We start from the raw sequence: 15,212 nt of genomic DNA, 5'->3' as shown, positions 1-15,212 counted from the left end.
TAGAGTAAAAGCCAAAGTCCATTTACTAAAGTAACCAAAGCCCTGCATGATCTGGCCAGTCACTACTCACCACCTCTTTGCCCTCATTTCTTCTCATTCCGCTCCAGCCACATTGGTTTCTTTGTTTCTCCCTCAATATGCCAAGCACAGTCCCACCCCATTACATGTACCCTATGCCTGTGGTGCTCAGTAAGGCTATCTGTAACCGCCGTCTACAACGTAACCTCTCCCTTCTTTCCAAACACCCTTTCTCTGCTTTATTTTTCCTTATGGCATATTTCGCAACACCATATATGTACTTATTTGATTATTCTTCCAACACCACCAGAATGTAAGCTTTATGAGGGCAGGGAGTCAGCACCAATAAATGAATGAAATGTTTTAGGAAAAATTATGAGTCCTTCCTTCCTTCCTTCAACTAATATTTATTGAGACCTTACTGTAGACTAAGCGCTATGTTGTTAACACAGTGGACATTAAACATACAGAACTTGTTAAATGGCTACATACATCTAGAATACAAAAGTAAATGAGTTTGTTTTTTTTTTAAAGAAGTGGGTGGGTTAGTCTCATCAGTGACAAATCCAGACTGGAAGCCTTAATGACAAATCAAGATTTTTAAGGCAGAGCACACTGTCCCTTAGCTATTGCTCAATGCACCATGATGGAAAGCAACCCCACCCAATGATTAGATTTTACCTCCAAGGAACTTGGAATGGGGGTTCCCTGAGGCTAGTCATTCTTTATGGGTCTTTTAGAGGTGGAGAGGCACATACCCTCATAAAGGGCAGTTCCTTTGCTCTTGCACAGACACTCTGCTGGCCAGCAGTGCCCAGGACAGCCTGCAGGTCTGGCTCCAGACTGCATCCCTCTTGGGGCTTTTTGGGGCCTGTGCAGATGCAACAGTACAGCCCTGCAGAGACTGATCAGTTCACGGACCTGTGCTTGACTTGGCTGCTATTTTCACTGGGTAAAGGGCCAGAGGAAATGTGCTGCTCCGAGTATAGCATCCACCTCTCTGCACCTGCTAGATGTGGGCTGGAGCTTGAGGGCGCAGCCTGGGTCTCTCCGCAGTGAGGGCCTCAGTGACAGGGTGTATCGCCTGCTACTGCAGGATGGACAGGAAGGCCCATATGGGCAGGGTGTGGCCAGGGCTTGCATTAAGTGTGCGACACCGGCTGGCACCGGGTCATAACAGTTTCCTGAGGAAGGCAAAGCCAAGGGCGGGGGCCCCTCGTGTAACCCCCTACATGAGCACGTGGTGGGCCAGGCGCCCATAATGTTCCTGAATGAGTGAGTGAGTGGTCAACGCCCAGCAGCCTTCCTGCTGGGTGAGGGGGGCTCCTCAGTGATGAGCCACTGCAGATGATCTGCCTGCGGGGTCTCACCGTCTACAAGGGTGGGATCAGGTCATGAAGGGGTGCGAGGCACCGAACCTGCCTAGCGGGGAAGCTGCTACGACAAGAAGGGGCGGGGTTAGGAGGCACGTCGGGGAGGGCGGGACTACGAGCTGCGTTTGGGCGGGGCTGCAGTGACGGGAAGGGGCGGGGTTAGGAGGCACGCCGGGGGCGGGGCGGGGCGGGGTCCGAGCGGCGTCTTGCGACCTGCGCCGTGGCCAAAGGGGCCGACGGGTACCTCAGAGCGCCCGGCGCCCCACCCCGGCCAAGAGCGCGGGCGCCAGGCAGGCACAATGGGAGGCGTGGCGGCGCGGAGGGCGCCGAGTGGCCGAGGCCTGGGCAGCCGAACCTCCCTTCGCCTGTCAGCCAGAGCGCCTACGAGCGCCTAGCCCTGCTGCTGGGCTCCGTGGGGCTTCCAGCGGGCCGGCAGCAACCTGCCGGTGCTCACCTGCCTCAAGTTCCCGCGGCTCCGCAGCCCCGCCCGCCTCCGGTGCTCAAGTCCGCCTGGGCCGCCTGCTGCCGTCTGTCCTCAGGGCCGCGCTGGCTTTCGCGTCCCGCCTGAGGGGCGGCGGGTTGGGGCGCCATGGACTACGCGTGGGACAGCTTCAGCAACAGCCTGTCCGGTGAGTGGCCCGGGGACACCTCCCGCCATTGCGGCCTCCTGCACGGGCCCCGCCCCCGTCCCCTCCCCCTCCTGCGCTCCGAGCTCGCGGCGGTGCTCTCCTGACCTCATCTCCCCCCACCTCTGTTCCTCTTTCACCGGCTCCCCCGCCCCCGACTTGTCTTCCTCCACCTTGACCTCACTTCCTCCCCGTGACCTCACCCCCATCCCACCTCCTCCCCCACCTCTCCTCCTCCTAAGCACGCTGATGTCCTTCCTTTCCTGTGCTCACCAGGCCCCACGCCCACCCGAACCCCAGCCTGCCTGCAGTCCCAGCTGCCCTGTAACCCTCTTGTAAGTGAGCCGCTGTCCAGCTCATCTCACTTCTCTGCTTTCATCTCCTAATTTAATTCAACAGAGACAATTTTACACTTCGAGGAAAGAAATGAGAGGCCGTAGGGTCAGGAAATCCAAGAAAAAAAAAGTGATTATTTTGTGAAAGTTGGAGACAGTGATGAGGTCTAACTCATATATTACTTTCCTAAAATGAGAGGAACCTAACATAGTGGCAGGTGTAAACTTTTTTTTTTAACTTGCCCATTAGCTGTTGTAAACCTTTGACTGCTTCCTAGGAAGTGAGATAGTTTTATTCAGGTCCTCAGAATGCAAACTGGCATGTGTTCTATGAGCTATTTTTACTATATTTTCCTCCTTATAGGTTCCAGCTCACCAAAAATCTAAGGTGAAATTGCAGATGGCTCAGAGAATCCCAACTCAAATGAACAAATAACTAGCAGTGCAGCCAGTTGATTTCATTAAAGTAGAATTTCATTGTTAATTGAAATTTTCTTTCAACAATACTCTTAATTTAAGTCTCACTGAGACTTGACAGTTTGAAGGATGAGCCACCCCTCGTGTCATTGAAGATGTGATTTTATAAGCTTAAGAAAGAAAAAAAAATTTTTTTTGTTGGTGAGCTCCAGGAATTTCATTTGTACAAAGATCTGAAATAGAAATGTATATTTTTCAGGTCTTAAATTTCCTTTAAAAAAATCCTGAAATCTATTGATAATTTATTACTGCTTTTATCTTGGCAAATTTAGGGGAACAAAAATCTTTGTAGCATTATCAAAAGTATTTTCTTAAGAACTTTCCATGTGGTGACAAACCCAAATGTTATATTTGTTACGATTCTTACAATTTAAGCTCACAGCTGTGTATCATTTATTCACATACTTAAAAGCAAAAATTATAAAATTGTATTACATTAATTCTTTATTTGTGTGGGATTTTATGTCTATTTTTTATTGTTGAATTGCTTGATTTGAGGGAGTCTATATCTTTTGTTCATTTTCAGAAAATTAGAAAACATGTGAGAATTCATTTAATAACTTGCTTTAGTAGAGGCTCTGTCCTCATAACAAGTCGGGCTCCATTGAATTATAATTGCTGTTGCATGAAATTACTTTTCTCTTAATATTGTTTACAATTATATTCTTTCTTGACTTTTTTTCTTTCACAGGAGAGTTCCAGTCCAAAATGCATATGTGATACATTTTGACATTCACTGCTAAGATGAAATGCAGAAATGAATACCACACACTCATTTTAGTATTCTGAGGTATGATTAGATGTACTTTATCATGTTTTTATGCTGCTGACCTATAAGGGGGAAAAAAACGATAATAGGGTAACAGTTAAGTAACACCTAGGACCCGCAGCCTCAGTACTTCTGGAGTGACCTGAAACATCACAAGGAGGGTTTTATTACAGCATATTCACACCTCATGTGAGCCCTCAGCCTGGGCTCATACACATTTCCTTCATCAGAAGTTGTAACCAGGCACTCTACCTCCCAAGATGGCCAACAGTCTCCCAACAGAGTTTGATGTGGTTGTAATAGGGACAGGTTTGCCCGAATCCATCCTTGCAGCTGCATGTTCCAGAAGTGGTCAGAGGGTTCTGCATCTTGACTCAAGAAGTTACTATGGAGGAAACTGGGCTAGTTTCAGCTTTTCAGGATTGCTCTCCTGGTTGAAGGAGTATCAGCAGAACAGTGACATTGGGGAAGAAGGTAGTACCGCATGGCAAGACCTGATCTATGAAACAGAAGAAGCCATCACTCTTTGCAGGAAGGATGAAACCATTCAACACACAGAAGTTTTCTGTTATGCCAGTCAAGATGTGAATGATAACATTGAAGAGACTGATGTTCTGCAGAAAAGTCCTTCCTGGGTCGCATCTAGTACCCTCATTAAACCTCTGGATTCTGCGTGCTTATCTGAAGAAACACATCCGTTATATGTGAGTAGCTATGAAATGTCTGCCAAAGACACTACAAAAAACAATGGAGAAGTAACTGATGCAGCAGAAACCCTGGTGAAAGAATATTGTAGATATAAAACTTATAAACACACAGTTTCAGATGGAGCTAAAGACGAAACCAAACCTATCTTGGAAGACAACAGTGATCCACCAAAGAGAAATAGGATTACTTACTCTCAAATAGTTAAAGAAGGCAGGAAGTTTAATATTGATTTGGTGTCAAAGCTGCTTTATTCTCAAGGATTGCTAATTGATCTTTTAATCAAATCAAATGTTAGTCGTTATGCAGAATTTAAAAATGTCACTAGGATTCTTGCATTTCGAGAAGGAAAAGTAGAACAGGTGCCTTGTTCCAGAGCAGATATCTTTAATAGCAAAGATCTCACGATGGTTGAAAAGAGGATGCTAATGAAATTTCTTACATTTTGTTTAGACTATGAACAACATCCTGATGAATACCAAGCTTTTGTGCAGTCCTCATTTTCAGAGTACTTAAAAACCAAAAAATTAACCCCCAACCTCCAGCATTTTGTACTACACTCAATTGCAATGATGTCGGATTCACCTTGCACTACAATAGATGGCCTTAAAGCAACAAAGAACTTTCTTCAGTGTCTTGGACGGTTTGGCAACACTCCCTTTTTACTTCCCTTGTATGGCCAAGGCGAAATTCCCCAGTGTTTCTGCAGAATGTGTGCAGTCTTTGGTGGAATCTATTGTCTTCGCCATAAAGTACAATGCCTTGTAGTTGACAAAGAATCTGGAAGATGTAAAGCAATTATAGATCACTTTGGTCGAAGAATAAGTGCTAAATATTTCATTGTGGAGGATAGTTACCTTTCTGAGGAAACATGCTTAAATGTGCAGTACAAGCAGATCTCCAGGGCAGTGCTCATTACGGACCAGTCTGTACTAAAGGCAGAGTCAGATCAGCAGATTTCCGTTTTGATAGTGCCTCCAGTGGAACCAGGAGCATGTGCTGTTCGCATCACTGAATTGTGTTCTTCAACCATGACATGCATGAAAGACACCTATCTGGTACATCTGACCTGTTCATCTTCTAAAACAGCAAGAGAAGACTTAGAATCAGTGGTGAAGAAATTATTTACCCCATATGCTGAAACAGAGATAAGACAAGGAAGAACTTAAAAAGCCAAGACTCTTGTGGGCTCTTTATTTTAATATGAGAGATTCCTCAGGAGTCAGCAGAAGCTCATATAATGGCTTGCCTTCCAATGTTTATGTCTGCACTGGGCCTGACTGTGGACTAGGAAGTGAGCATGCAGTCAAGCAAGCTGAAACACTATTCCGGGAGATCTTTCCAAGTGAGGAATTCTGCCCACCACCTCCAAATCCAGAAGACATTTTCTTTGATGGTGATGACAAGCAGCCAGAGCCTTCTGGAACCAGTAACATAGTAATGGCCAAACTAGAATCCTCTGAGGGAAGCAAAAACCTAGAAAGCCCAGGAAAGCACCTTCAAAATTAGAAAAAAAGCAAACTGGAAGTGCTATTTTGGACCTTCATCCTGGCATCAGAATATTCTTATTTAAAGGACAATTTCCTATATGAGTGATTATATAGTGAATGCTATGCAGATGTTGTCTATAATTCTTCTTGAGACATTGTCATTGGATGTCTTTGTAAACCTGTCAATAACCGATTTATTGGTTATTGGACTACTTTCTGTTTCAGAATGGGGTCCATGACCCAGAAGCTTAAACAGGACTAGCTTTATTTTAGCACTGGATGTGTATGTGAGGATTCCATAATAGCAGTGGTGCGTAAAGGAAGGTCATATTGTATCTGCTACTGATCTTCAGATTTTATTATTGTCTACAGAACAATAATATCTAAGGAATATTTTAACTATTTTTGCAGCTTATTACAGTTGCTACCACCTCTGAATAGTGAAACACACACACACAGTGGAAGTCTTATGTGGGTCTTTTGTTTATAATATAAACATATAAACATAGTTGCAATAGCAACTAATGCAAGTGCCACTATGATAAAATACTTTTGTCTGTAATTGTTGAAAGAATGGTTTTGCATGATCCTTTATTTGTGAAGGTGATGTTTACAGTACATCCTACAGCTTAATTCTCCTACTTGACCCTTGTAACCAGTGAGACAGTGACGCCACCGTAGTCTTCTACATTGCAAAAAGAGTCAGAGAGTTCAGTTAGTAATTGAAGAGCTCATTCTTGGGAGATTTGGTCCAAAAAAAATCTAGGGGAAAAGATTAGTTCTATTTTAATATTTCAGAAAATTTCTGCAGAGCACTGCTCTGGCACCTAAAAGAAAATAATTTCTAAGTAACTGAGGCTAAAAGAAAAAATAAATTGCTCCAGGAAAATATATTTTAGAATGCCTGTTCTGAAATTCTGAAGGAGAAACTGAGTGAAGCATTTTTAACTTGGGATTTCAGATGGTTTTTAATAGCCACTTGTAAATAGATTTCCCAAGGTTTCTTGATGAAAGTGAAGTACTGTTTGGCTCCACCACTTGAATTAGCAGCACTAACTACAGTTGACAGTAGTGAATCAAAGGAGGATTTACCATGTCCCTCTGCTTGTGTCCCACCCCACAAATAATGAGGTAACCACCTTCATAATCAACTCCTACCGCTTAGTGTTATCTGGAGGATAGAAACTTTTTTTTTTCTTTCCCAAGAACCATCAGAAGTCATGAAAGCTGGTTGTACTCCAGGGGTGTAAGCTTGTGGAGCTGTCGGAGGTAAACTTCCCTCCCTTCCAGTCCCTGTTCCCATTCCTCAGACAGAGAATTATAATCCCATAGGAAGTGAGCCCTTTAATTACAGTTTTTGTCCTGAACAAAGCATTTACAATGTGCTAGGCACTTACTGTGCTCTCTCATTACAGTTTCTCAGCAACTCTGTCAGGCAGATATTATTGAATACATTTTCAAAGAGGAAATAAAGACTTAATAATTTGCTCTGAGCCTGGCTTGTTGAAGAGCCAACACTGGAATCTAGGCTTTCATGATTTCAAAATCTTTCCACTAACCTTAACTATTAGAAGAGTGTAGGTACTGTAGGAGAACGAAAAGATGCTCATGAAAACCAGTCTAGCATTGCTAGTGAAGCAGAGTAGACAGACGTCTCAACTTACTGAGTCAGAGAAATATGAAAATAAAGGTTAATTGAAAGTAAGTATAATTTAGCACTGTGGAGCTCATTAAAGCAGAATTTGTCTAAGTTTTAACAAAGTAATGCTTTTTAATGTATCTTTTGATTTGAACATTGTGTTGTAAAAAAGTAACATGTTACTAGACCAAAGTATGCTCTATGAATAGTCTCTTGTTGCTCCTCTATGTGTGAAAAAAATGAAACAAGAAAGATTTAAGTAACTTTCAGCTTACTGGAAATAGAGAAGCCATGAGTTGGTATTAATATATATATATGTCTTTTGAATATAGCAAAGTGGTATTATTGGGTGGATTCTAAGGTATAAACCTATCAAAACAACTGAAAAGTCTGAAATAGACCTAAAAATTAGTTACTAAAATGAAAATTCAAGATGATATATAAAATGGAGGTGAAGGTAATGCAGACCTATTGAAAAAAACTTCAATTTCAACATCATGAATATTTTTATTCAGAAGAATTTGAGAAAAAAGACATTGAGAAGTTGCAAAAGATGGTAGAGCCAAAGATAATGAAAACAGGAAAAATGTTAAGACTAGATTAAAATAAGTGTTTTTTAAAAAGTAACAATATGAATATATTACATTCCTACTTGAATGTGAATAAGTTGGAAATTTAAAAAAATATAACCAATAAAAAGCATTTTAAAAATTAGGGGATATTATAACCTAGTATAATTTTCTGATAAGTTGAAGTTTTACCCTAATAGGCTTACTGGTGAACTTTTTCAAATATTCAAAGGATAAATAATATCTATGTATCAGAAAGATGATATGCCAATATTTGCATTTTGAGGCAAATTTGGCCTCAATACTAGAAGTCAAAATATTTTGAAAAGGGTCTCATTCTGAACAGATGCAAAATGCAAAATACTAGCAAATACTATACAACATGAAAATTTTCTATGACCCAGGGTTATAAGGTTGGTGTTCAATAGCATAATCATCAAATCTATATCAACAGAACAAAATAGTAAATAATCCAAAGTATTAACTACAGATAACTTTAAAAATATTAGTAAAATTTATCATTTATTTAATTATCTCTGGTAATGATTTTGTTGGTTTCTCATTGTGATAAGTAATACTTAAAATGAAGAACTAACATCATTCCTACTAGGAAAACATAGGAAACATTTCTCAAGCAGAAATTAAATAATCTTGGCACTGTTTTTATTTATATATGGTCAAAAAACCTTGTCATTGTAATAAAACCTTAGTAAGCATTCATAAATGAGAAAGATAAGAGAAAGCACAAATATTTTCTATTAACATGGTTTTTTAACTAGTGAAACCTATAGGATAAGTGTACTGACAATAAAAGACTGATCCAGGAAGTTTTAAAGATTAATTTTAAAAATTAATCTTATTTCTAGATTCCAACAGTGATGAACTACAGTTTAAAATGTTTGTGTATTAATACATGCAAGTACTTAAAGTTACACAACTATATTGGGATAAATTAAGAAAGATGCTTATATAGAAGTGAGTTGAAGGAACCATATCCTAGTATAGTGGAAAACAAGTAAATAGGGACTCTGAAAACCAAAGTTATAGTCCTCACTTTGCTGTTTACCAGTTGTGTAATCTTGGGAAAATCATACCTGGCTTCCATTTCACCATATGTAAAACAGAAATACTGCTTCGCAGAATTATTGTGGGGATTAAATCAATGTAAATGAAATTGTGTCCAAAGGACTGATGTTAGTATGTAGATTTACCACATTTCCACTTACCATTAAACTGGACGTTTTATATAATTTGACAGAATTGTGATAAGTTAATTAGGAAAATAAACAAAGATATGTCTTTTTAACTTAGGAGAAAAAGGGGGAAGTACATCTTTCTAAATACACTATGGTATTGAGTAGAAAGTTTAAGACTAATAACCCAGTTGGAAAGAAATATATAGTAACTACTGGAGGAAAGATTAGCTGGACATCAGTGTTAAAAAAGAGATTAGATCCACTTCACATATGATAACAGTTAGTTCCAGATGAACTAAAATGTTAAGTATAAAGGTAAAAATAAAGACTGCAATTCTCATCCCAGTAATTGTGCAAAAGAAACTTTATGACAATGAAAATTATGGACAAGGTAGATGAGATGAACTAAGCAAAAGGAAAAATGTATACTAGATGGGAAGAAGACAAAAGAAGAGATGGGATAAAAGCTACTTGCTTTACACAGGGATAAAGGACTCTTATTTTTTAAAAGGTAGATGCAAATCCATAAATCTTTGTGTGCTTAACTAGGCAAATTTGATTCAAGTTCAAAGGAGAAGATGCAAATAAGTCAATTCTTAGAATGGTATTCAGATTTCCTAATATTAAAAATGCAAACTAAAGCAATTTTGACCTAGTTCATGCAATTAGATCAACAAAAAATTTTAAAATTGCATGTATCCTAATACTAGTAGCATTATTTTTTTTTAAAGAGCTGTTTAGAAGAATATAATAAGAGCTCTTTAATCAATTTGTCTTTTGATAGATTTAACTCACTCTGAATAGCATATGTCCAGGAAAATATTTTAAAAGAAGAAAAAAGTTATTTGTATAAAGATGTTTCTGGAGATTCCATTTGGGTTAAGAAAAAAAAAAAAGCCCAGTAATTGGGAACTGGATAAGTAAATTTTCATGTATTGCTATCGCTCTCATAGACTGTTACGTAGGCATTAAATAATATTGATATTTGTAAACACTTTATGGAAAAATGTTTAAATGAGACTCAAAAACGTTAGAACATAAATTATTGTATTTACTGATTGTATTTGTGTAAAAATTTAGGTCTACATTGGAAAGAATCAGAAGAAAATACTGTAATTGGAGTTTAACATTAAGAGGTTCTTTTCTATACAATATTGATATGTGCAATGAAAAATAAAGGATTAATTGGTATAATGGTTTACTATTTGTTGAAATTTGATTTCTTAGAAACTTCTAAAATTCTTTAAATTAGAAAAATTTATATATATGTATACGTATATATATTAGTATATTTTAACGTTAGTGTCAGAGATAATCTCCAAAAACAGAATGTTTTCCATCTCTTGCTGGGAAGGAATTCTTCGTCAAAATGGATTTTGTACCTTTTCTCAGTTGCCCAGCAGTAAAAAATAAGATATACTGTGACTACACACACACACACACACACACACACACGCACGCGCACACACACACACATATGTATATGTATATACACATGTATAAATGTATACATGTATAAGTAAATATGTATAAATTATATATAAATAAATATACGTATTTTAATGGAAAGCACAGCACCAGAGGTGGAAATAATAGAAATGATATTAATGCATCCAGGACATTATCATGAAGACATAATTACTAATTAAAGTATGTCCCCAGATCGAAGAATATAATTACTTTGGGAGTGTTGGAGGCTAGGGAAATGAAGGTTGGATTTGGATTGGTAGAGGTGGCCAAGCCTGGGGAGTGCTTTCAGGGAGATTGATGCTAAGGACAAATCTCAGGGTACTGAGGATGCTGGCAGACCTCTTCTTGTCAGTATGAGAGATCCAAATCAAGATGATGTAATACGACAAACATCAGTGGAATATCAGCTGTGGGTTATGAGTTTACATTATTCTAGGGATTAGAAATAGAAATATAAGCCAGGTCCTTTGTACCTGAGAACCAGTCTGTTAAAGGACATACATTTTATTTTATCTTAATGAGAATTTAAGATGTTTTCTGTCCATCATACTCCCCATTATAGCCACCTCCTCCCCCTGAAAAGAAAAGAAAAACAAAAGAAATCTGATTTGTGATGCATAGAATTCCTTTAAAGAGGTGACAAGACCTTTTATTACACAGTCTGGAACAAGTAGCTTAATACAAGTTAAAAGGTTGATCAGTTTATATTTTCTGAAATCTATTTCAGCTAACATTCTGTTAATCAAGAAGTCTTAAATTAATCAGAAGCTTTCTGTCTTGCCTTCACTGATGAGTGAAGAGAAGGTACAAGAGATTGGGTCCCCAAAACCCCAGGCACTGAGAGCTCAGGGAGTAGGAAGTATAAAGAAATGTAAGAGAAGCAGATCATAAAGTTTCAAAAGGGAAAAATTCTGGTTAGCACTAGTTTTACCTACATTTGTTTCAGCAGGACAAATGGAAGTCATGCTTTTATTGCATTGAGGTAGTTGTTTCCTCTCTGAAGATTTTTAAATTTTTATTTCGGTATTTTCACTCTTTCAAGAGGTGTTATTTCCAGTATAGTTTTTACCCTTTTAACCAATAACCAAATGTATCCATAGTTCAGCAGCAGGGGACATACCTCCAGCTTTATGTAAGGCATGAACAAAGAAGCTGAGTGATTCAACTGAAAGAATTTGACTCTAACGTGAACATTATGACAGCGGTTCTGCTACGGCATTTGTAGGAGTACTGCTTTTTCTCCTGACAACTACACTTTTTATATGAACCTCAGGCACTAAGGTAAGAAAGGGCAGGTATTTATATCCATTTTACAGAGAAGACTCGGAGGAATTAAATGACTTGCCTGGACTCTTTCCTAGTAAGTATTCAGATCCATTAATTAGAATTGAAATGTAACTTCTGCTTTGCCTTCATCTCAAGCAGGTTATTTATTGCATGCAAGAGTGCATAGCACATAAATCACTATTTTAAAAGTGGTGGCCTCTACAATTTTAGAGTACATTTATTTTTCAACAAGTAAACGATCATCCTATAAATTACAATTTGTGTAATTAAAGGGAGCTGACCTGGACTGGAAGAGAGGGAGTTGATTATTTAAGCTTACACCTGAAATCAAAGCAAACCATTTCTTCTGGTTTTTATGTCAAGAGCTTCATTTCTATAATAAAGTATTTTTATTAATTTCTGTTGATGTCCCTTAATGTTGACATTTGCTTGTTGCTAAATATATATTTAACCCTTAATACACTCTGTGAACAACTTGAATGAAGGGATACACATCATCAGAAGAAAAGGAATGACTTTGGATTCAGAGGTGCAGGGTTGGCAAAGATAAAGACCTGTTTGTAGTTCAGTCAGAAAGACATCTTCAGGTATTTTGTAGTTTTAAATAAATAGGAATCCTAGGGGATATCAGTGCAGTGGGGTTTATGCCAATTATTTTTGTTATAGGTCATATAATTAAAGCCCTTGAATATCCCATTTATATTTGAGACTTTTATTTGATCCTTTATTTATTTATCCCTTATATTTAAAAATAAGAACGGAAATATTGCGAATCAGTATGGAGATGTATTAATTTTACATCATTATGTTAATTTTATTATATGTGTTAAGTTTAATTCATAGTTAAAGTTTTTGTACCAATTTCAGTATTTTTACTGCACATTATAAAGAAATTTGGGGAGCTGACTGCTGAGGAAGAGCAGGGAATCTTTTTTTTAAGGCAATTAGTATGATTGTTAAGTTCTTAAAATTATTTAAGTGAAGTTTTAAAGAGATAAGAGCTATATGTCCTGTTCCTTTAACAATTCTATTTTATGACATTATTTGTAATGCCTTCTGTTGTTGAAACACAAATACCAACCAGGTGTTTATCAAAAGGAGAAGGCAAAAAACGAGAATAGTTTGTCGTGAGATTGTAATCTCCTTTAAAACAGTCTATGTGTGTTGTACCTGTGTATTGCCTACAGTGTCTTGCATTTCACAGGCATTCAAAACAGATTTGCTAAAAACTAAGACCAACGAGCAGCTTCCAGCACCTCTTTTCTTCCCTCTAGGTTCCAGCTAAGGAACAGAGTACCACTGGGAACATTCTCTTGGACAACGTATCAAAACTGTGTTCCTGGGTCTTTGTATTATTAGTGCAGATGATTAGTTTTAGGATAAGCCTATGTGAGTTAATGAAACTACTTAAAAGTAGGGAACATTTAAATAATCTATGGAATGTTTCATCTAATACTTTTACTGATTTTCTCCCATCAAGACAGTGGTTCTCAAACCAGGGTGATTTTGCTCTTCAGGGGACATTTGACAACATCTGGAGACATTTTTGTTGTCAAAACTGAGAAGGGGGTGATATTGGCATCTAGTAGGTAGAGGGCAGGAGTTCTGGTAAACATCCTTTGAGGCACAAGACAGCTTCTCCACAGGAGTTATCCAGCTCAAAATGTCCGTAGTGCCAACTTGGAGAAAGTGCACTAGAGTAAAAGTCCAGAGTCTAGGCCGTTGAAGCTATTCAGTGTGGACATCTAGTGGCCAAAGGAGGAAATAACTTGGTTCTCAAACAATTGTACATATAAATAGAATCAGATTTAAGCTCCAGAGTTCTTCCCACTCCTGTGCCTTCTGCTAACTTTCTACCACCTAACACAGTTTTGATCCCAGATACTCAAATATTCAATAATAATAATAATAATATACCATATATACTGCCATTTTAGTAACTACATTTATATTCTCATTATTGTGCGCGCACACACACACACACACACACACCATGAGACAGCACTTTGGTACAATTATTCCTATTCTACTGGTGAGCAAATTGAGATTCAAAGAGTCATAGTAATTTTCCCAGAGTCATAGTAATTATGTATAGAAACTGGAATTGAATCCAGGACTTTGGCCTCAAAAACCTTCCTCTATCATAGAATTTATAGTATTGTTTCATAATTGTTTATTTCTCTATTTATAATGCATCTTTGTTTTTCTGTTGCCTAGCACGGTGCCTGACATATTGTGTGTGCATGTTTGTTGATAAATGTTGTAAGTAATGCATAATCTTCAAGCTGTATCACAAAGAACTTTACTGGACTCAAACTGATGCACAGAGTCAACATTTGAACACCACTTTTTCACGTCCATGTTTTTCTAGACACTGTATCTTTGGCTTTGAAATATCTTCACCTTTGTCAACTTGATAAATCCCTCTCACTCATCAATTCAATTTTTTTTTCTTAAAATCTTCCCCAGTATTACCCTAGGCAGAGATAAATACTTTGTTTATTGCATTCTCGAGCTCCCTAGACAGAGCTCTGTTTCAGCACTTACCACATTCCTGTAATTATTTGCTTACACGTCTGTCTTCTTCTCCAGACTATGAATGAGATCTTTGTCATAATTGCAGGCAGAGGGAACAGCAAACTCAAAGCAGCCACTTTTTACCGTGGCTGGTAGTTTGAGGCATGGTGTATATCCTAATATAAGCAATGTGGCAAGATTAAGCAATCTTGATAATATGCCAATGAGATTAGATTTTATAGACTGTTGTCTTCAAATTGGAATACACATACCACTAGGGGAATATAAGCTCTTTCTAATGGCTGTGCATGTGACCCTTACAAGATCAAGAAGGAATGTTATCTTTTAAGGAGTTGTCTTGTTGATGCTAGGAGAATGGTGCTTTTTTGAGCTGAGCAGGTATTCCTCCTGATGAGGGAGTTTTGGTCAATGCATAAAGCAGCACACAGAGCACAGTGTGGGAAGAGGAGATCAAAGGGCAGAGAAGAATTTTTTTATGTTTAAAGTTTTCTTGTCTTGCCATAAAATATGAATTTTATTTCATAATTACCTTCTTTTTTAATTCTTATTTTTTATTGTAGTGTAGTCAGTTTACAATGTTAGTTTCATGTGTACAGCAAAGTGATTCAGTTATATATATACATACATATATATTTTTTAGATTCTTTTCCATTAGAGCCCATTGTAAGAAATTGAATATGGTTCCCTGTGCTATATAGTAGGTCCTTGTTGTTTATCTAT

General features: G+C 38.2%; 1 protein-coding gene across 1 annotated transcript; it reads left to right on the top strand.

The window, feature by feature from the left end:
• Nucleotides 1-1,555: 1,555 nt before the first annotated feature.
• On the top strand, nt 1,556-10,401 carry CHML (CHM like Rab escort protein). The gene is given in 3 exon segments (XM_032466510.1): nt 1,556-2,020; nt 3,521-5,454; nt 5,456-10,401. Coding segments are annotated over 2 exon segments (1,953 nt in total). The 5' UTR covers nt 1,556-2,020; nt 3,521-3,858; the 3' UTR covers nt 5,813-10,401.
• Nucleotides 10,402-15,212: the final 4,811 nt, after the last annotated feature.

Source organism: Camelus ferus, chromosome 23 (genome assembly GCF_009834535.1).
Source record: "Camelus ferus isolate YT-003-E chromosome 23, BCGSAC_Cfer_1.0, whole genome shotgun sequence".
In the NCBI taxonomy this organism is placed as follows: domain Eukaryota; kingdom Metazoa; phylum Chordata; class Mammalia; order Artiodactyla; family Camelidae; genus Camelus; species Camelus ferus.
This window is presented reverse-complemented; position numbering and strand designations above follow the sequence as displayed.